At 41.2% G+C, this 23596-nt stretch overlaps 1 protein-coding gene across 5 annotated transcripts in view; it reads right to left on the bottom strand.

Moving 5' to 3' along the window:
- AGBL1 (AGBL carboxypeptidase 1) overlaps window positions 1-23596 on the bottom strand; it is an 857161-nt gene that overhangs the window by 707028 nt on the left and 126537 nt on the right. For all 5 annotated transcript variants that reach the window (XR_013395946.1, XM_077940232.1, XM_015142961.3 and 2 more), the window contains exon 6: window positions 2041-2078. Coding sequence is in view for 4 of the 5 variants with exons in the window: in XM_077940232.1 (XP_077796358.1) it covers window positions 2041-2078 (38 nt within the window). In the remaining variant the exon portion in view is untranslated. The remainder of the gene's footprint in view (window positions 1-2040; window positions 2079-23596) is intronic.

Raw genomic sequence — 23596 nt, 5'->3', positions numbered from 1 at the left:
TTTAGTATCCCAGTACTTAAAATTATTTTTTAAAAAATGAAAAAAAAACAAAAAAATTTTGTCAACAAATATTTATTTTCAGGCTCTTCATTGTGCTGAGGCAAGTAATACAATGATCAATACAGATGACACTCTCCCTCATAAGCTTGCAATCTGCTGGAAGACACAGACAACAGCAATTTCATCATAATGTAATCAAGTCTGAGTTGGGAGAGCCTATAAGAGCATTGAGGAGGGGCATCCAAGTTCTGGTAGTCAGAGAAAGGATTTTCAGAGGAGGCAATATCTGAGCTAAGCTCTGAAGGGAAAGAAGAAGTTAGAAATTCTAAAAGCTGAGCCCCAGCACCATATACTCAGCCTACTAGGCATGGCTGGTATGTTGAAAACCTAGCTACATGGTCTGAACCTGAATCAAGCCATGTTTGCACTGGCTATTGGTTTTTCCTGGGCTGAGGCATTATGTTTGTGATCAATACAGTTAACAACTGACATACGACTACTTTCACAGGTTTACACATCTAAGTAGGTACGATTTATATCAAGATGCTCTACCCTAAGCTCAAGAGCTAAGGAAAGTGCGTGTGTAGAAAGTAAGCCAGCCTTACTCAGCTCTCTGGGCTCCCTTCCCATGAAACATCAAGTCCTCCAGGCCGAGGCTGGGCTGGGGGGATTTGAGAGATAGCTTCTTTCCCAAGGCATGACATTTACAGGCTGGCCTACCAGGCTGCTCTCGGCATCTTTTCCTCCTGCAATTCAACACTCCCTCACCCTGCTGCATCAAACACTGGGTACTTGGGAGCAACCAAGGGAGCAGATAAATAATGAGAACCAAGATGCCAAACCTGAAGCAAGTTCAGTCTGAAGAATGAATGGTCCTCTCCCCAGAACCCACAGGTAACACTTTTCCATCCCTTCCTATCTCCAGGGCTTCGTAACCCCTTCCTCTTCACTCCCCCATCCTGCTCTTACCACCTCCATTCTACCTGCAGGTCTTTAAGCTGTGGACAGACTTGTGTCTCCTATCAAATTCGAATAAACTAAATGAATTCAAGCTTCAATTTTTCTAAGTCTGTAAAGGGAAACAGCATGTGATTTGGCTCTTTCTCTGTGCTCATAGTTGACAGAGATATATGAATGAGGGGGAAGAGAGTGTTTTTATTTTTATTTATTTCTTTAAAAGTTTTATTAAAGTTCACCTATTACCCACAGGCCTCAGGCTCCCTGTAGAGAAACAAATATCACAATTGAAGCAGCTGGTTTCCAAGGTGCCAAATTAAAATAGATGAAGAGGTAAGGAGGAAAAAATGAGTAAAAACATTAAGCTAAGACTTCTTCCCTCCCAAGTGCATTGTGCCTCCTATTATATTGCACACATGAAATTGGCTCCCAACGTAATTAGGCCAGGGCTACCAGGCAAAAAAAAATCCTCAAATTATTCAGAACCCCAGAGCTATTATTTTGCAATCACTCAAGTAACTGAGAAAAGAGTCAACTTTTAAATATAAATTTGTTATCGGCATCAACATTGTCCAAGCAATTCCCAACACTCCACCTGCCCAAGAATAATAGACTCATGAGCTGAGCTGAGTTGAGAATCAAATACAGGAATACTGCTCTCCATCCAACCAAAATCTTTTCTTCCACTGGAACCTGGAGGCAATCCCACTGGAACCTGGAGTTTACTCCAACAATCTTTAGGGACTACTGGCTCTGTTAGACAGAGGTGGAGGATCCACCAGGTCCACAGTAGACAATATATCCCCTTCAGGGTCTGTTGTCTTGGTGGCATTATGTATGGATAATATTTATTTTGTCTCTGTGGTCATGTACTTGGAACAACCATAATATTCGCTATCTTACCCCAAAGACCCAGGACATGACTTTATCGCTTTCAAGGTCAGAAATGAGCCATAGGTGCTTGAGAAATAGTAGTTCATGAAAAAAAAAGAAAGAAAAAAGAAAGAGCCATGGGGACCAGAGGGCATCTTTCATTAAACCCAGAGGGGAAGGAAATAACCACCCTTCAAAAGAGGCGCTTACTGGATTTCAGCAACACTGCCAAAACTTCAGTGGCTGCCCTGGGGAAAGAGAAAGAAAAGTAACAGTCAATGTTCAACGGTCTTTTTATCAGCCCATGGATCCCACAGCCAGCATGCCCATTGCCACCCCTCAACAGACCCATGATTAACCAGGTAACAGGCAATCTATTGATTGCCCTGCTGACCATTAAATAGGCATAAATGCAGAAATCATGCTGAGCGAAGTGTCCATCTTATAGATGGGTCTCTGAGGTCCCCTCTGCTGCTGAAAATCTCTTTCTCTCCCCTGCTTGCCTCCCATCTTCCACCAACTTCCTTGCACAGAGTGGTTCATTTTTCTATTATTCATATCAGGCAGAGCTCTTGTCAGTCTCTTGATTTGTTTCTGGAAACATGCAGAGACTCTGGAGGATGGTCTGGGAAGGAGTGGGGCTTGGGAGTTTAGTGAATGTAGCAGCACAGTGCAAACTTCTTGAAACACTCATACCCCTGGGGATGCAGTGGAAAATGCATTCACACATTGGAAAGAGAGGCTATTTCCTTAGGGTGGAAAATAGTTATGCTGGGATTTTCCTTCCAAATTCATCGCTTTCTTCCATGGAGCAATGTCATAGTCTTTGCAACAAAGGGACGCATATGAGAATGAAAATTACTTTTTGACCCACATATTACTGATTTTTCAATCTGTTTCCTGCTTCTGAGAAGGTCACACAAAAATCTACCTACAGGGCAGAGGAAAACTTCACTGGCATTGAGGGCAGTGTGGTATAATTATAGGGAGGGGAGTTGTGTTTGCTTTTTTCAAAAAATAGAAGATTCTGTATGGCCCCAGTAACTTGTCCTTAAGGCCTGCTAAGCAGTAATCTGTTTCCACCACCTCTCTCAGGATTGGAGAAGCAGGACAAAGAGGCTGGATCACACTTCTAAGACTATACAGACAAGTCAGCAGAACTGGGATCCCAAACCCAGGAATCTCACTGCACACCTCTGCTTCCTCCCCGTCTGTTGTTCTCCAGAATCTCTCTCTCACTGGCCCTACCCTGGCCTCTGCCTGGTCAATGAAAGTTCACTTTGCAATATATTAGCTAATACTGAACAACAGAGCCAGCAGTAAAAAGGAAGATAAATGAATGAATAAATATAAATTAAAATACAATAGAAAAGCGGTATGTGTGAAAGCGTTGCTCCCTCTAACCTACAAGGTAGTTCTGCAAGAGCAAAAACCTGAAATTCACAGGCCCCTGTGCAAACCCACAACAGGGATGACACCCCAGCTCAGCGAGATCAAAATGACCATAGGGCAGTTATAAAGAGGGGAGGCTAGCTTTCGTGGAAGGACTACTTCATTTATCCTTCAAATGGTTTTCCTCTTAGCAACTTTCACCTTCTTCAGTCTCACTGTTGTTGAATCCCACAGAGTTTTGGCAATGGTGTCTTTAAGACAGAACACATGGAAGGTGTTTCTCGAAATTCAAGTTGTGTGAAAAATCTAGGCACCATAGTACATGGGGCCTGGCTTGGGCTGGGGCAAAAAGAAAATCAGTGTTTTGGGAAAAGCAGAACAGCCAAATTAATTTTGCCAAAATGAATTAACAGAGAAGGAAACCATGGAAACAGGAAAAGAATAAGGATGTTCCAAGCAAGGCTCCTAACCCAATCCTGGCTCACGGGCCAGGTCTCCAAGGACTGCATTTCTAATTTCCATTGCACTTTTGTTTTAGGAAGTTCACAAATGAGGTAATGATCCATTAGATAATAGTTTTATGAGACAGACTAGAGGTGGGGAGGGTCAGGTGGCAGACAGACCAGTTAGGAGAATAAGCAATAATAAGGTCTCAAACCCAAAAAGTGGCATGGAGGAAGAAGGGATGGGTTAAAGCCACATTTGAATCTTGCTACTCAAAGGGTGGCTCTCTGACCAGCAGCCTCACATTTTCTGAAAGCCAAACAGAAATGCAGAATCTCAAACCACATCCCTGACCTTCTGAATCAGAATCTTTATTCTAACAGATAATTTAAATGCACATGAAAGTTTTAGGATAACTGGTTTAGGGAACAGTATCAATAAGGCTTAGTTACTCTTTCGATGTTGAGAGGGCAATTCAAGGTGACTCCCAGATTGCAACTCTCTAGAAAGTACCTAATAACATGCTAAACTAAATAAATATTAATCCAAAAGGTGACATTATACAGCAGGAAACACATGATAAGTGTCACATTCATCAAAAAAAATGTAGGCTCATTCCTGAGAAACTAGGAAAGATTTATTTCTTCCTAGGGCATAAGTCGGGGATCAATATTTAGTGCAGCAAAGGGCACATTTAGGGCAATGAGGGAGATAAGATTTGAGGCCAAAGTCCCATACCCTAAAGAGTTCACATTCAATTCTGTAGGTAATGAGAAGCCATTTGGTTTTTTTTTTTAATCGAGATGATGTGGTGCCAAAACTGAAAAGTGAGAGAGAAGTTGTGAGCAAAAAAATAACAAGAGCTGAGGAAAGCTGAGCTGTGGAGGGCGAAGGAAAGTGAAGAGTCAGTGATGGCCTGGAATATTTAGGCTAGGTAGATGGGGGAACAAGAGAGCCATTAATAGACTAAGAAGAGAAGTTGCAGTGTTTAGACAAAATAATGATTTTGATTTTGATGCTGAGTTCAAGATGAAGGGTACAACAGAAGGCTACATGAAACTGTTTGGAATGCTACTGGAAGCATCATATAGAATTCAGGAATGCAACCACAGTTGGGAACATACATTTATGAATCACTACAGCAGCAATGATCGTCATAGCCAGGCAAGCAGGTGATACTTATGAGGAAATTCAATCAAGAGCAGAACAGAGGGCGGCCCCAGGAAAGCATCAACACTAGAGGGTAGGAAACCCCTAGAGGAGTCAGAAGATGTACATTTGAGGAAATATGAGGAGACCTTGGGATGATTAGTTTGAAAACTGAACGTCACTAGACTGTCTAGGCACACTGTTTTTCAAGCTGCAAATGTTGACCCACTAGTGCATTACAGCATTATAAAGTCGTTTTATAGGTATCAACTATATTTTTTTAATGAAATAAAAGAAAACAAAATGAAATTCAATATATCAGAGTCATCTCATGTAGCAAAGGTTAGCAGTGATCTGAGAAATTCTCATTTCAATGCACGAACATACACATGTGTACCTACTGGGAATGTGATATAAGAGCTTTCCTAAAAAAAAAAAAAAAAAAAGTTTGTAAAGATGTTGTTTAGGATATAGTGTCCATACAAGATCTGTATAAGAATAAACATCCGAAATCAACTAATGAGCAAACTGAAAGCACTTGATCTCCACACGCGGTGCCCAGGACCCAGACATCCAGTCACTCATGTGCATGTCACCAAGAGGCTCTTTATTTTTGGTTTATTCAGTGGTTACACATCTACAGCACTGGTCCACTCTGAGTGTTGCTGCTCTGCCATTTGTCTACTCCCACATCAAAGCATGAAGAAAGAAGTAAAACCTATCAGAGCCGAGGCAACTACTCTGTCAACCAACTGCTAAGTCTACAAAAAGCAAAAGTTTAAGCTGCTAAAACTTAAACAACTAAGAAGGCATTCAGTTACTTCCACTCCTAGGAGCCAAGCCCAGTGATTGAGTGTGTGAACTGGGGGCCCATAGTTAGTGCCTTTGGAGTGCAAGACTGCCTCCTGCTGGATGTGCGCATCTGACACCCATGGTTCCGGTAGCTGCACTCATTTTATAATTTTATAGAATAGGACTTCTCTCTTTTTTTTTTTTTTTTTTTTTTTTTTTTTTTTTTTTGCAATGGAGTTTTGCTCTTGTACCCCAGGCTGGAGTGTAGTGGTGCAATCTCGGCTCACTGAAACCTCCACCTCTTGGGCTCAAGCGATTCTCCTGATTCAGCCTCCCAAGTAGCTGGGATTACAGGCATGCACCACCACGCCTGGCTAATTTTTGTATTTTTAGTAGAGACGGGGTTTCACCTTGTTGGCCAGGCTGGTCTCGAACTCCTGACCTCAAGTGAGCCACCTGTCTCAGCCTCCCAAAGTGCTAGGATTACAGGCATGAGGCATGAGCCACCGTGCATGGCCTGAAGAGGACTTCTCAGGAGGGCACTGTTTTCTTAAAGTTTAAACTTATACCATCATCCCCCATTGTTTGAGCTTCCCTATGGGATGCACAGGGGAGATAGAAAATAGAAGTGCCAAAATGTCCTCCAACTGGGTGTCCCTGTGTTTACATCAATGAAAGAATCATTTCAGAAATTTTTGCAGAACATCTTGCTCCAAGAGAGTTACAACAACAGCCAAAGGCAAAGTGGAATGGCCCCCATCCTATCTATTTTCACACTGTGGGATAACTCAGTTAAGATTCTAGAGGTCACAGTTCACTTCCACTCTCCTCTTCAGAAAAAGCTAAGTTTAAACTACTGGCAAATTTGTAAATATCCTCTTAAGATTTTAGCAAAAAGCCACAGAACTGCCACAGTTCAATTTACGTCTTCAAGTTGAAGTAAATTTTAAGAGTCATTAAAAAAGAGTCTTGAATATTTATCACCCCTATTTAGGGAGCCCCTATAAATGCCAAGCAGCAAGCTAAATGTCCCATATACATCATTATACATCACATTTGATCTTCACGGGAATGCTAGACAGTGAAATTATTAGTCTTGTTTCACAAACAGCAATAATGCAGTTCACAAAGAGGTAAATAATCTTCCCAAGGTTCAGCAGCTAACAAGAGGCAGTATTGACTGGGCGCGGTGGCTCATGCCTGTAATCCCAGCACTGTGGGAGGCTGAGGCAGGTGGATCACAAGGTCAAGAGTTCAACACCAGCCTGGCCAAGATGGTGAAACCTCATCTCTACTGAAAACTACAAAAAATTAGCCAGGCTTGGTGGCAGGCACCTGTAATGCCAGCTACTCGGGAGGCTGAGGCAGGAGAATTGCTTGAACCTGGGTGGTAGAGGTTGCAGTGAACCGAGATTGTGCAACTGCACTCTAGCCTGGGCAACAGAGTGAGACTCCGTCTAAAAAAAATAAGAGGCAGCATTAGCTACAGGTCTACCTCTGGGTGAATTTAAATCTAGTGCTCCTAAAGTCATCTCTTTACTTTTAACATAATTCTAGAAAGAATCTAAAATATCTCTCTGTGCAATATTTTTATCTTGCAAATAAGGATTGTGGCGATCAAGAGGTTAGATGACTGGTGCAAGGTCAGAGGATTCATACATCACAGAGCCAATGAAGCAAACAACTTGTCCAGCTTGAGTCCACTGTTTGACTCAAGATTCTACACAGCACAGTTTGGTACAGTTTAAGTGGGTTTAGATGTTCAATGGTGGTCATGGAGACAAAGACAAAGAATTCAAGGAGAAGCAAGTCACAGGCATCTTTGAGTGGCAGGACTGAGTTGCTAAATTAGGAAGTAGAGGGCTTGGTTTTGAAACTTGGAGCAGCCTCTTTTCTGCTTCTGGGTTCTGAGTTTACTTGATTTCTCTGAATCTCATAGGTTTCTCATCTATAAAGCAGGTATAAGATCTAGCATGGGATGGTGTGAAGAGTAAGGTAAAGTAAAATTTCTTTTATTATTATTATACTTTAAGTTCCAGGGTACATGTGCACAATGTGCAGGTTTGTTACATATGTATACATGAGCCATGTTGGTGTGCTGCACCCATTAACTGGTCATTTACATTAGGTATATCTCCCAATGCTATCCCTTCCTCTTCCCCCCACCCTATGACAGGTCCTGGTGTGTGATGATCCCCTTCCTGTGTCCAAGTGATCTCATTGTTCAATTCCCATTTGTTTTTCTGTTCTTGTGATAGTTTGCTGAGAATGATGGTTTCCAGCTGCATCCATGTCCCTACAAAGGACACAAACTCATCCTTTTATATGGCTGCATAGTATTCCATAGTGTATATGTGCCACATTTTCTTAATCCAGTCTGTCACTGATGGACATTTGGGTTGATTCCAAGTCTTTGCTATTGTGAATAGTGCTGCAATAAACATATGTATGAAAAAATTAAAAGATGTGGGTGTGCCCAAAATGGCCGAATAGGAACAGCTCCAGCCTCTGGCTCCCAGCGTGAGTGACACAGAAGATGGGTGATTTCTGCATTTTCAACTGAGGTACTGGGTTCATCTCACTGGGTTGTGTCAGACAGTTGGCGCTGCTCCGCGGGTGCAGCCCAACCAGCGAGAGCTGAAGCAGAGCGAGGCATCACCTCACCTGGGAAGTACAAGGGAGAAGGGAATTCCTTTTCCTAGCCAAAGGAAATTGAGACACACAACACCTGGAAAATCGGGTAACACCCATCCTAATACTGCGCTTTACCAAGGGTGTTAGCAAACAGCACACCAGGAGATTATATCTCGCCCCTGGCTCAGAGGGTCCCATGCCCACAGAGCCTCCCTCATTGCTGGCATGGCAGTCTGAGATCTAACTGCAAGGCAGCAGCGAGGCTGGGGGAGGGGCGCCCGCCATTGCTGAGGCTTAAGTAGGTAAACAAAGTCGCCAGGAAGCTCGAATTGGGTGGAGCCAACTGCAGCTCAAGGAGGCTGGCCTGCCTCTGCAGACTCCTCCTCTCAGGACAGGGCATAGCTAAACAAAAAGCAGCAGAAACCTCGGCAGAGATAAATGCCCCCATCTGACAGCTTTGAAGAGAGCAGTGGATCTCCCAGCACAGGGGTTGAGATCTGAGAACGGACAGACTGCCTGCTCAAGTGGGTCCCTGACCCCTGAGTAGCCTAACTGGGAGACATCCCCCACTAGGTGCAGACCGACACCTCACACCTCACACGGCAGGGTACACCCCTGAGATGAAGCTTCCAGAACAAGAATCAGACAGTAACACTTGCTGTTCAGCAATATTCTATCTTCTGCAGCCTCTGCTGACAGAACCCGGGCAAACAGGGTCTGGAGTGGACCTCAAGCAAACTCCAACAGACCTGCAGCTGAGGGTCCTGATTGTTAGAAGGAAAACTAACAAAGAGAAAGGGCACCCACACCAAAACCCTATCAGTACGTCACCATCATCAAAGACCAAAGGCACATAAAACCACAAAGATGGAGGAAAAGCAGTGCAGAAAAGTTGGAATATCAAAAAATCAGAGCGTATCTCCCCCTCCAAAGGAATGAAGCTCGTCACCAGCAATGGAACAAAGCTGGACAGAGAATGACTTTGACAAGTCGAGAGAAGAAGGCTTCAGTCGATCAAACTTCTCAGAGCTAAAGGAGGAACTACGTAACCAGCGCAAAGAAAGTAAAATCCTTGAAAAAAGATTTGACGAATGTCTAACTAGAATAACCAATGTAGAGAAGTCCTTAAAAGAACTGATAGAGATGAAAACCATAACACAAGAACTACATGAAAAATGCACAAGCTTCAGTAACCTACTCAATCATCTGGAAGAGTATCAGCGATTGAAGATCAAAGGAATGAAATGAAGCGAGAAGAGAAGTCTAGAGAAAAAAGTGTAAAAAGAAATGAACAAAGCCTCCAAGAAACATGGGATTATGTGAAAAGACCAAATCTATGTCTGATTGGTGTGCCTGAAAGTGATGGGGAAAATGGAATCAAGTTGGAAAACACTGCAAGATATCATCCAGGAGAACTTCCCCAACTTAGTAAGGTAGGCCAACATTCAAATTCAGGAAATACAGAGAACGCCACAAAGATACTCCTCAATAAGAGCAACTCCAAGACACATAATTGTCAGATTCACCGAAGTTGAAATGAAGGAAAAAATGTTAAGGGCAGCCAGAGAGAAAGGTCGGGTTACACACAAAGGGAAGCCTATCAGACTAACAGCAGATCTCTCGGCAGAAACTCTCCAAGCCAGAAGAGAGTGGGGGCCAATATTCAACATTCTTAAAGAAAAGAATTTTCAATCCAGAATTGAAAAACAAAGCTGGAGGCATCACGCTACCTGACTTCAAACTATACTACAAGGCTACAGTAACCAAAACAGCATGATACTGGTACCAAAACAGAGATATAGACCAATGGAACAGAACAGAGCCCTCAGAAATAATACCACACATCTACAGCCATCTGATCTTTGACAAACCTGACAAAAATAAGAAATGGGGAAAGGATTCCCTATTTAATAAATGGTGCTGGGAAAATTGGCTAGCCATAAGTAGAAAGCTGAAACTGGATCCTTTCCTTACACTTTATATGAAAATTAATTCAAGATGGATTAGAGACTTAAATGTTAGACCTAAAACCATAAAAACCCTTGAAGAAAACCTAGGTAATACCATTCAGGACATAGGCATGGGCAAGGACTTCATATCTAAAACACCAAAAGCAACAGCAGCAAAAGCCAAAATTGACAATTGGGATCTAATTAAACTAAAGAGCTTCTGCACAGCAAAAGAAACTACCATCAGAGTGAACAGGCAACCTACAGAATGGGAGAAAATTTTTGCAATCTACTCATCTGACAAAGGGCTAATATCCAGAACCTACAAAGAACTCATACAAATTTACAAGAAAAAATCAAACAACCCCATCAAAAAGTGGGCAAAGGATATGAACAGACATTTCTCAAAAGAAGACATTCATACAGCCAACAGACACATGAAAAAATGCTCATCATAACTCGCCATCAGTGAAATGCAAATCAAAACCATAATGAGATAAAGTAAAATTTTAATTAAATTAAGTTAAAAAGCATACTACAGCCCCTGAAATGTAATATTATTAGGTTGGTCCAAACGTAATTTTTGCCATTTAAAGTAATGGCAAAAACCACAAATACATTTGCACCAACCTAATAACTTGAACGCCATTGTTGGATCATGGATGGTGGAATGGGTACCAAGTGAGGAAGTGGGTTTATCTCTGTATATGTGTTTGTAGGCAATAAGCCTGAAGGGTTGTCATTCACCAGTCAGGAGAGGTCACTGGAGAAAAAAATGTGCTCCTATCACTGGGCACATGGAGGAAACACAGGACTGAACTATCTCTTGGAAGTCAAATACTCTGCAGCACAGATGGCCTAAATATAGCAAGTGCCACCAATATTAGTTATCAATTGCAGTGTAATGTTGCCACAATTGTAGCAGCTTGAAACAATATTCATGTATTATCTCACAGTTTATGTGGGGCAGGAATCCACAGCTTAGGTGGATCCTCTGCTTAGGGTCTGACAAGGCTGCAATCAAGGCATCAGCCAGGGCTGAGTCTTCATCTTGAGACTCAGCTGGGGAAGGATGTTTCCCAGCTCAAACAGGTTCTTGGCAAAATACCTTTCCTTGCAGTGCCAGGGCTAAGGACACTGCCTGCTTGCTGTATCAACAGATAGTGAGACCTCTGTGCATTCCTAGAGGCTATGTGCATTTTCTACAAGTCACCAACTATTCTTCACAATGGGGGTTTCCCCAACATAACTGCTTACTTCATCAATGAGGAGAGTTTCTATACAGAGTATGTATGCAATGAACTCTTATAACACAATTATGTAACATAATCACAGGGGTGACCAGGGATGACATGTCCTTACCTTGCCATATTCTGTGCATTAGAAACAAGTTGCAGCTCTTTTCCATCCTCAAGGGCAGGAAATAACATAAAGGAATAAACAGCAGGAGGTGAGGATCATGGGGGGGGGGGGCCACCTGAGAGCTTGTCCCCCACCCAAAGCTTCTTCAATCTTTAGCATCCAGGTACCAGGAACCTAACAATCACTTCACCAAAACATGACCCTCTCCAGACTTCCCCTTTTCAGAGAGTGGAAATACTATCTTTCCAGAAGCTGAACATGCACCCTTAACGCTACCTGCCCTTTCCACCTAGATCTCATCATTTCCTCAAACACCACTTCACAACTACTAGAGTGCTCTTAAGTTGTCCATTCCCTTTGATCTCTGCTGTTGTCACCCTAGCCTAAGCATGTGAGGGTCTGGTACTTCAATGAGAAATGTAATTTCTGGAGCTATTGGTCATTGGTTGGAATATATATTTTAACTTCCTAGGTTACTCCTTAGGTATATTAGAAAATGTAATAAGGCAAAAAGAAATTAAATAAATTAAAATCACCCAAATATCTCTCATCCAACTACTACTATAGCCCCAAAACTAATCCATCCATATCCACTCTATATCTCCTTCAAGCTGTTCTCCAGTTTGCATCTAGAGTGGTCTTCTCAATCAGAAGCTCTGATTTGAGCACCCTCACATTGCTACCCCACATCCACTCTTGCTCTGGATGAAAATCCAAATCTGAAACATGGACCAGGAGGCCCTACCAAATCTGGCAGCTGCCACCCTCTCCAGCTTTGTCCCATACCACTTTCTCTTGCTGTCTATACCTCTGCCCCCCTGCCCTTTTTCCAAGACCTAGAGCATGTTCCCATGACTTGTCCTTTGACCTTGCTAATGCTGCAGCCTAAAATGCTCAGGAATTTCTCCCCTTCTTTACCTGTATCTCATACTTTATCCTTTACATCCTAACTTAGATGTCATTTCCTCTAGAAAGACTCCTTTGACCCCTAGAGTTCTCTGTTAGGTACACTCATCCTTTTTTCCTCTTTTCTCATTGCACAATTTAGTTTGCAATTATTCACTCAGTTGTGTGATTGTTTTATTAATGTCTGTCTCCTCTTCCACTCTACAAGCTCCAGAAAATAGGAAACGTGTTTTGTTTTGTACTATTCTACCCCTACCACTTAGTCTTATGAACACAGATGACCATCAAATGTTTGCTTAACCTTTTTTAAAAGCTAGGCACTCGTCTAAGAGCCTTAGTAATATTATTCTTTTATTCAATAAATATTTTCTGAGCACTTCCTATGTGTCAGGACAAATTGATAAACCAAAGACTCTTACACTCAAAGAGCTTATGTTTGAGGGAATTAAAATGAATGAAATAACTAATAGACAAAAGCATTTTTGAAAAGTACAGTAAATTAGTATTCTTAGAGGTGATAAATGCCATGGGAAAAAAAGAAAAAACAATAACAAGGTAAAGAGATCAGCTGTACAGGAATGTGTTACAAGTTTTTAAAGGTTGGCTGGAGTAGATTTCATTGATGAAGCAACATATAAACAAAAATATGGAAAGGAAGTGGTTGTCATGCAATTATCAGGAGAAGTATCTGCTAAGCTGAGGGGACAGCCAGTGCAGACACTGTAAGGTGACAATAGCCCTGACCTGTTCAAGGAACAGTGAGATGGACAGGGCTGCTAGAGTTGAGGATGACAGGAGTGGAGCAGGACTGAGATGAGGTAGCTACTATAAGGGCTTTGGCTTCACTGTAAGTGGAGGATTCTCTACTGGATTTTGAGCAATGATTTAGCATGTTTTAAGAAGACTTCTCTGACAACTCTACTTTTTTTTTTTTAAAGGACTCTAGGAAGACAATAGTAGACGCCAGAGACCAGTAGAAAGCCATGTGGAGCAAACTAAACACAGCTACAAGTAAAAAGGATTACACACAGGAGTAAATGGGATTTAGTCCAGGAATGCAGGGTTGGTTTGACATCTGAAATTCGGTCAATGTAGTAACCCACCATATTAATAGAATAAAGAATTTGAAAATAACTGATCATCTCAAAACACAGAAAAAGTATTTGATAAAATCCATCACATTTTTCTTACAAAATTATTCAATAAGATGGAATCAAAGAAAACTTCCTCAACCTGAAAAAGTGGCCTACAGAAAATCCACAGTTAATATGATACTTAATGAAGAAAGATTGAAAGTTTTTCCCCTAAGATCAGAAATAAGATGAAGACACATATTCTGCTACCTCAAAAGATTGAAAGCTTTTCCCCTAAGATCAGAAATAAGATAAAGACACATATTCTGCTACCTCTGCTTAACATTATACTGGAGATTGTAGCCAGGGCACTTAGGCATAAATGAATAAATAAATAAATGACATGTAGGTTAGAAAATAAGAAATAAAACTATGTCTATTTGCAGATGGCATGATCTTGGGTACAGAAAAATCTTAAAGTCACTAAAAACTATTAAAACTAATAAACAAGTTTTGCAAGGTGGCCATAACAGATTAACATACAAACATCAATTGTATCTCTATACATTAGCAATGAAAATTCAGAAATGATTTTGTTTAAATCCCACTAATCTTAGCAGCAAAAGAATACAATTCCTGGTAATCAATTTAACAAAAGACATCCTCTTATACTGAGAACTAGAGAACACTTTAAAAAATATTGTTAAAGATCTAAATAAATAGAAATCACACAAGTATCATTTTTCACCTATTGCAATAGCCGCCAAAATGATGTATCCATATCCACTCTAGGACCCCTTCACTTCAAACTGTTCTTCATGGTACAATTGGAGTGATCTCAAGAAGCACATGGATATGTTTTAAATTTAGAACTAATGGGATTTCTTGAGAGATTGCTGTGAGATTGCTGAGAAAAATACTAGCTCAGTTACTTCTCATAACAATCACCATTTTACAGATGAAGAGACTAAAAAAGTAATTCAACCTGCCTGAAGTAGCCATGTTAGAAAGCAGCAGATCTGGAACTTCACTGGGCATCTGTCTCACTCCAATGTCAGGTAATTCACACCTGCTGTCCAACACCACATTGAGCACTGGCACTAGTGAGCTTTTCTGGGGAGATTTCAGAAAGAAGGAAGAAGGTGGCCCTAGAATTTAATCTAGAACCTCACTAGAGTTTGCAGTGGGACAAGGGGTTGTTGCAGCGGAAAAGAAAGTGAAAACCCAAAGGAGTTAGCCAAATAACAGGTGGATAAAGCAGGAGGACCTTTACAAGCGATTGAACATGTTGCTTAGAAAACCATTTGCTACAGGGCCGGCCTCCTGCCAGGATTGAGAGGGACTAGCAGGATGGATAAAAACCACACACACACACATACACACACACACACACACACACACACACACACACACACAGCCAGGTGACCAAGGCAAGTGGTAACACATGGATCTTGCAAATCACCATTTTCAAGGGAGAGAGGAGAAAACAGAAACAGAAACTGAGATGGCTCCTGCATGCTACAAGGAAAGAAAAAGCATAAACATATGATGCAGAAATGGAACCAGATCCTGTGCCTAGGATGGAACTTGTCCATTTCTCTTTGGAAACCTCCTCCCCTACAACTCTATCCAGATGCTGTCACAGACAGATGCAGGAATCCTCATCAATCATGGCAAATTTTTATAAGGGAAAATGAAACCCAGATCTCAGACTGGTTTGGTTACAAACACTCATCAGGGAGTGTGACAGAGGGTGGCTACTGCCTAAGATGGAATCAGGAGCAGAGCACCGCAATCGAGGCTGGGAGGACTCCATTCTGCCGGGCTTGTCACAAGCAGAGACTCTGCAAAGGAGAAATGGTTTTGAAGTGCTTCTGAATTCACAAGCAACAGCATCAGGACAAGCCTCACACAAAAGCATTTGGGAATCCCCAGCAGTGGGAAGGAAAAAGCTAATGTCTGAGGGGAAAGGAGCAGACTGGGATTGCAATAAGTTCTCACAAACAAGAGAGTCTCTTTCTACATAGAGGTGACTCTCAAGTTAGCACTTAAGGCAAACATACCCTTAAAATGATGTAACTTCCTTAAACAATTCAAAAAGTACATTATACATGGATGTACAACTATAATCCTATACTGTAATATGTATATATATAGGTATAATGAGTAAAGAATATAATTAAGCATATATATGCAAAATAGAATTATACAGAATGTTTGCTATTTGACTATAATAGAATATTTACTATATCACACATTTAGTTGAATTCTTATAAGTCAAATGTGCCTATGATATAATCCACTCTTGAAATATCTGGCAGCACAAAAGAAAAGATGTAATATCCTATCTCAATGCACAGCACAGAGCAGGCACCCAGCAGACAGTTTCTGATTCAATAGATGAACAAAAACTATCTGATTTTGCTCCAGTTAAAGAGCACAGTAAAGACAAACCTGACTGTTATCTGTCCTGTATGACTGAGATGTAACATGGCTATATGTGGTACCAAGGCTTAGCACCTTCCAGCATGAATGCAACCAGCATTTCAAAATGTTGTCATTCACACAAAGACAAATATTGTGCAATTCATTCCACTTACATGAGCTACCCACAAAACGCTGAGGAATAGAGACAGAAAGTAGATTAGTGGTTACCAGGGGCTGAAGGGAAGGGGAGTGGGAAGTTACTGCTTAATGATTACAGACAGAATTTTGGGGATAACAACAAAATTTCGACAATAGATAGTGGAGATAGTTGTACAATATTGTGAGTGTAATTAATGCCTGAATTGTACTTTAAAAGGGTTTAAATGGCAAATTTTAGGTTATGTATCTTTTATAATAAAAAAGTAACAAAAAGAGTTGTTCTTGTATTTGATGACTAACTAGTCAGCCCTCTTTTAGAAAAGCTGCTTGGGTCTTTAGGAAAGAGGGGTTGAGTGTGGCAAAGACCTACAAAATGCTCCCTCACTTGGCAAGATATAGAATAGCAACAGAAAACTTCACCAGCAATCACTGAGACCAGTGATTCTCAAACTTGAGCATGCATTGTGCATCAGACTCCTTGGAAGTGCTTGTTAAAACACAGAGTTTTAAGCTCCGGCCCCAAAGTTCCTGACACAGGAGGTCTAGGGTGGGACCTGAGAAAGTGCACTTCCGACAACCTCCCAGGTGTTGCTGACGCTACGGTCTAGGAATTTCACTTGTGAAACACTGACTGAGACAGTGGATGCTCAGTAGATCTGGCCAAGGGACTTTCTCAGTAAGAAGTGAGGGGAGTACTACTAAGCCATTTTTATTTCAGGTCAAATACTCAAGATCCTCCATGATGCCTCCCAGCAGTTCCATGATTTGTGGAACTCCAAGAAAATATTTCATAAACTTTCTTCTTTCCTAAATAAAACTAAGGACTATCACCTATAAAAAGAGATCTTTGAGTTTTGAGGAACTCTTTCCTAACTAAGGTCTGCGGTTCCAGACAGGAAGGGCAGTTATTCATTTTTGTTCATATCAAAGCCTTGCAATGATTTGGTGATCTCTCCTTGATTGATAGGATTTATGATTCCTAGCATCCTTGGAGTGTTTAGAAATTAAGATCTTCATTAAAACTCAGATGATATGGGAAGACTTCAATAAAACTGTTGGCCAGGTACAGTGGTCCATGCCTGTAATCCCAGCACTTTGGGAGGCAGTCGCAGGCAGATCACCTGAGGTCAAGAGTCCAAAACCAGCCTGGCCAACAAAGTGAAACCCCATCTCTACTAAAAATACAAAAATTAGCCACGCCTGGTGGTATACACCTATAATCCCAGCTACTTGGGAGACTGAGGCAGAAGAATCACTTGAACCTGGGAGGCTGAGGTTGCAGTGTGCCGAGATCACACCATTGCACTCTGGCCTGGGCAACAGAGTGAGATTCTGTCCCCCAGAAAAATAAAAAATAAAAATAACTGTCAATCCCACTTCTTTAAAGGATGGGATTTAGTACCAATAAAGTTCAACATTGGCCATAATCTCTCAGAGAACTCCAGGCACACTGAACTACCTGAAATTCTCATCAACACACCATGTTCTTGCATTTCTCCCCAAGGCTGAAAGGGAATTTCTCTCATTCATTAGAAAGCCTTTTCTCCTTTGGCCCTTTCCCAGCTAGCAAACTTTTCCTCTCCTATCTACTCACCTTATATCATCCAGCTCAATTCCAGCTCCCCCACTTCCTGAGTTCCAGACTCCATAAAGTTCTTCCTTCTCTGAGTTCTCATCACACTTTCTAATTTTCTTTATTATAACATTGTTTACGGTAACGTGGAAATTACGTATTTATGTATCTGACTTCACATTAGTCTAAAAGCTGTTTGAGGCAAGCAAATATAATCTTTAAAATCTGAGCACTTATCATAGCACCTGCTATACAGTAATTTACAAATACATGTTTGATGAGTAAATAAACTAATCATTGAATAGATTGCAACAGTTGTCTGCTAAACTTAAATATACCTCAATGTTAACTCCACACTACTAGAAACCACATGGAAAGTGTACTGCAAAGACAAGCCTTTTTTAAAAGAGAAAATAAAAAAGAGTTCCAGGAGACAACTCTTAAAACTCAACAGGATTCTGTTCCAAGGTGGTCGAATAGGAAGAGCTCCGGTCTGCCGCTCCCAGCGTGAACGATGCAGAAGACGGTGATTTCTGCATTTCCAACTGAGGTGCCTAGTTCATCTCAATGGCACCAGTTGGACAGTGGGCACAGCCCACGGAGGGTGAGGTGAAGCAGGGCAGGGTGTTACCTCACCTGGGAAGCACAAGGGGTCGGGGGATTTCCCTTTCCTAGCCAAGGGAAGCCGTAACAGACTGTACCTGGAAAATTGGGACACTCCCACCCAAATACCACACTTTTCCAACAGTCTTAGCAAACGGCACACCAGGAGATTATATCCCGCACCCAGCTCAGCATGTCCCATGCCCACGGAGCCTTGTTCACTGCTAGCACAAGAGTCTGAGATCAACCTGCCAGGCAGTAGCCTGGTAGGGGGAGGGGCGTCTACCATTGCTGAGGTTTGAGTGGGTAAACAAAGTGGCTGGGGAAGCTCCAACTGAGCAAAGCCCACCACAGCTCTGCAAGGCCTGCTGCCTCTGTAGACCCCAGCTCTGGGGGCAGAGTATAGCTGAACAAAAGGCAGCAGAAACTTCTGCAGACTTAAATGTCCCTGTCTCACAGCTCTGAAGAGAGCAGTGGTTATCTAAGCATAGTGTTTGAGCTGAGAATGAACAGACTGCATCCTCAAGTGGGTCCCTGACCCCCATGTAGCCTAACTGGGAGACACCTCCCAGTAGGAGCTGACACCTTATTCAGCCGGGTGCCCCTATGAGACAAAGGTTCCAGAGGAAGCAACAGGCAGTAATATTTGATGTACTGCAGTATTTGCTGTTCTGCAGCCTCCGCTGGTGATACCCAGGCAAACAGGGTCTGGAGTGGACCTCCAACAGACCTGAAGCTGAGGGATCTGACTCTTAGAAGGAAAACTAACAAACAGAAAGGAATAGCATCAACATCAACCAAAAGGACATCCACACCAAAACCCCATCTGTAGGTCACCAGCATCAAAGACCAAAGGTAGATAAAACCACAAAGATGAGGAGAAACCAGAGCGGAAAAGCTAAAAATTCTAAAAACCTGAGCGCCTCTTCTCCTCCAAAGGATTGCAACTCCTCACCAGCAACGGAACAAAGCTGGACGGAGAATGACTTTGACAAGCTGACAGAAGTAGGCTTCAGAAGGTCAGTAATAACAAACTTCTCCAAGCTAAAGTAGGACGTTTGAAACCATTGCAAGGAAGCTAAAAAACCTAGAAAAAAGATTAGATAAATGGCTAACCAGAATAAACAGTGTAGAGAAAACATTAAATGACCTGATGGAGCTGAAAAGCATGGCGCGAGAACTACATGATGCATGCACAAGCTTCAATAGCTGATTGATTAGATCAAGTGGAAGAAAGGGTATCAGTGATTGAAGACCAAATTAAAGAACTAAAACAAGAGGAGAAGTTTAGAGACAAAAAGAGTAAAAAGAAATGAACAAAGCCTCCAAGAAATATGGGACTATGTGAAAAGGTCAAATCTACATCTGATTGGTGTACCTAAAAGTGACAGGGAGAATGGAACCGAGTTGGAAAACACTCTTCAGGATATTATCCAGGAGAACTTCCCAAACCTAGCAAAGCAGGCCAACATTCAAATTCAGGAAATACAGAGAACGCCACAAAGATGCCCTTTGAGAAGAGCAACCACAAGACACATAATTGTCAGGTTCACCAAGGTTGAAATGAAGGAAAAAAATATTAAGGGTGGCCAGAGAGAAAGGTCAGGTTACCCACAAAGGGAAACCCATCAGACTAACAGCAGATTTCTCAGCAGAAACCCTACAAGCCAGAAGAGAGTGGGGGTTGATATTCAGCATTCTTAAAGAAAAGAATTTTCAACCCAGAATTTCATATCCAGCCAAACTAAGCTTCAAAAGTGAAGAAGAAATAGAAGAAATAAAATCCTTTATAGACAAGTAAATGCTGAGAGATTTTGTCACCACCAGGCCTGCCTTACAAGAGCTCCTGAAGGAAGCACTAAACATAGAAAGGAAAAACCAATACCAGCCACTGCAAAAACATGCCAAATTGTAAAGACCATCAATGCTATGAAGAAACTGCATCAACTAACAGGCAAAATAACCAGCGAACACCATAATGACAGGATCAAATTCACACATAACAATATTACCCTTAGATGTAAATGGGTTAATGCCCCAATTAAAAGACACTGACTGGCAAATCGGGTAAAGAGTCAAGATCCATCAGTGTGCTATATTCAGGAGACCCATCTCACGTGCAGAGACACACATAGGCTCAAACTAAAGGGATGGAGGAAGATCTACCAAGCAAATGGAAAGCAAAAAAAAAGCAGGGGTTGCAATCTTAGTCTCTGATAAAACAGACTTTAAACCAACAAAGATCAAAAGAGACAAAGAAGGCCATTACATAATGGTAAAGGGATCAACACAACAAGAAGAGCTAAATATATATGCACCCAATACGGGAGCACCCAGATTCATAAAGCAAGTCCTTAGAGACCTCCAAAGAGACTTAGACTCCCACACAATAATAATGGGAGACCTTAACACCCCACTGTCAATATTAGACCAATCAATGAGACAGAAGGTTAACAAGGAAATCAAGGACTTGAACTCTGCTCTGCACCAAGCAGACCTAATAGACATCTGCAGAACTCTCCACCCCAAATCAACAGAATGTACATTTTCTCAGCACCACATCACACTTATTCCAAAATCAACCACATAGTTGGAAGTAAAACACTCTCAGCAAATGTAAAGGAATAGAAATCACAACAAACTGGCTCTCAGACCACAGTGCAATCAAATTAGAACTCAGGATAAAGAAACTCACTCAAAATCGCACAACTACATGTACACTGAACAACCTGCTCCCAAATGATTACTGGGGTACATATCGAAATGAAGGCAGAAATAAAGATGTTCTTTGAAATCAATGAGAACAAAGATACAACATACCAGAATCTCTGGGACACATTTAAAGCAGTGTGTAGAGGGAAATTTTTTAGCACCAAATGCCCACAAGAGAAAGCAGGAAAGATCTAAAATCGACACCCTAACATCACAATGAAAAGAACTAGAGAAGCAAGAGCAAACACATTCAAAAGCTAGCAGAAGGCAAGAAATAACTAAGATCAGAGCAGAACTGAAGAAGATAGAGACACTAAAAAACCCTTCAAAAAATCAATGATTCCAGGAGCTGGCTTTTTTAAAAGATCAACAAAATTGATAGACCACTAGCAAGACTAAGAAAGAAGAAAAGAGAGAAGAATCAAATAGATGCAATAATAAATGATAAAGGGGATATCATCACCGATCCCACAGAAATACAAACTACCATCAAAGAATACTATAAACACCTCTACTCAAATAAACTAGAAAATCTAGAAGAAATGGATAAATTCCTAGACACATACACCCTTCCAAGACTAAACGAGGAAAAAATTGAACCTCTGAATAGTCCAACAACAGGCTCTGAAATAGAGGCAATAAATAATTAACAGCCTACCAATCAAAAAAAGTTCAGGACCAGATGGATTCACAGCCAAATTCTACCAGAGGTACAAAGAGGAGCTGGTACCATTCCTTCTGAAACTATTCCAATCCTCCCCAACTCATTCTATGAGGCTAGCATCATCCTGATACCAAAGCCTAGCAGAGACACAACAAAAAATGAAAATTTTAGACCAATATCCCTGATGAACATCGATGCGAAAATCCTCAATAAAATACTGGCAAACCAAATCCAGCAGCACATCAAAAAGCTTATCCACCATGATCAAGTGGGCTTCATCCCTCGGATGCAAGGCTGGTTCAACATATGCAAATCAATAAATGTAATACATTCCATAAACAGAACCAATGACAAAAACCACATGATTGTCTCAATAGTTGCAGAAAAGGTCTTCAACAAAATTCAACAGCCCTTCATGCTAAAAACTCTCAATAAACTAGGTATTGATGGGATGTATCTCAAAATAATAAGAGCTATTTATGACAAACCCTCAGCCAATATCATACTGAATGGGCAAAAACTGGAAGTATTCCCTTTGGAAACTGGCACAAGACAATGATGCCCTCTCTCACCACTCCCATTCAACATAGTGTTGGAAGTTCTGGCCAGGACAATCAGGCAAGAGAAAGATATAAAGGGTATTCAATTAGGAAAAGACAAAGTCAAATTGTCCCTGTTTGCAGATCACATGATTGTATATTTAAAAAACCCCATCATCTCAGCCCAAAATCTCTTTAAACTGATAAGCAACTTCAACAAAATCTCAGGATACAAAATCAATGTGCAAAAATCACAAGCATTCTTTTACACCAATAACAGACAGAGAGCCAAATCATGAGTGAACTCCCATTCACAATTGCTTCGAAGAGAATAAAATACCTAGGAACCCAACTTACAAGGGAGGTGAAGGACCTCTTCAAGGAGAACTACAAACCACTGCTCAATGAAATAAAAGAGGACACAAACAAATGGAAGAGCATTCAATGTTCATGGATAGGAAGAATCAATATAAAAATGGCCACACTGCCCAAGGCAATTTATAGATTCAATGCCACTAATGGCATTCTTCACAGAATTGGAAAAAACTACTTTAAAGCTCATATGGAACCAAAAAAGAACCCACATTGTCAAGACAATCCTCAGCCAAAAGAATAAAGCTGGAGGCATCATGCTACCTGACTTCAAACTATACTAGAAGGCTACAGTATCCAAAACAGCATGGTACTGGTACCAAAACAGAGAGATAGACCAATGGAACAGAACAGAGGCCTCAGATATAACACCACACATCTACAACCATAGGAATTTTGACAAATCTGACAAAAACAAGAAATGGGAAAATGATTCCCTATTTAATAAATGTTGGGAAAACTGGCTAGCCATATGTAGAAAGCTGAAACTGGATCCCTTCCTTATATCTTATATAAAAATTAATTCAAGATAGATTAAAGACTTAAATGTTAGACCTAAAACCATAAAAACCATAGAAGAAAACCTAGGCAATACCATTCAGGACATAGGCATGGGCAAGGACTTCATGACTAAAACACCAAAAGCAATGGCAACACATGCCAAAATAGACACATGGGATCTAATTAAACTAAAGAGCTTCTGCACAGCAAAGGAAACTACCATCAGAGTGAACAGGCAGCCTACAGAATGGGAGAAAATTTTTGCAACCTACCCATCTGACAAAGGACTAATATCCACAATCTACAAAGAACTTAAACAAATTTACAAGAAAAAATCAAACAACCCCATCAAAAAGTGGGCAAAGGATATGAACAGACACTTCTCAAAAGAAGACATTTATGCAGCCAACAGACACATGAAAAAATGCTGATCATCACTGGCCATCAGAGAAATGCAAATCAAGGCCACAATGAGATAACATCTCACACCAGTTGGAATGGCAATCATTAAAAAG

This window comes from Macaca mulatta, chromosome 7 (assembly GCF_049350105.2).
Source record: "Macaca mulatta isolate MMU2019108-1 chromosome 7, T2T-MMU8v2.0, whole genome shotgun sequence".
NCBI classification, from domain to species: domain Eukaryota; kingdom Metazoa; phylum Chordata; class Mammalia; order Primates; family Cercopithecidae; genus Macaca; species Macaca mulatta.
This window is presented reverse-complemented; position numbering and strand designations above follow the sequence as displayed.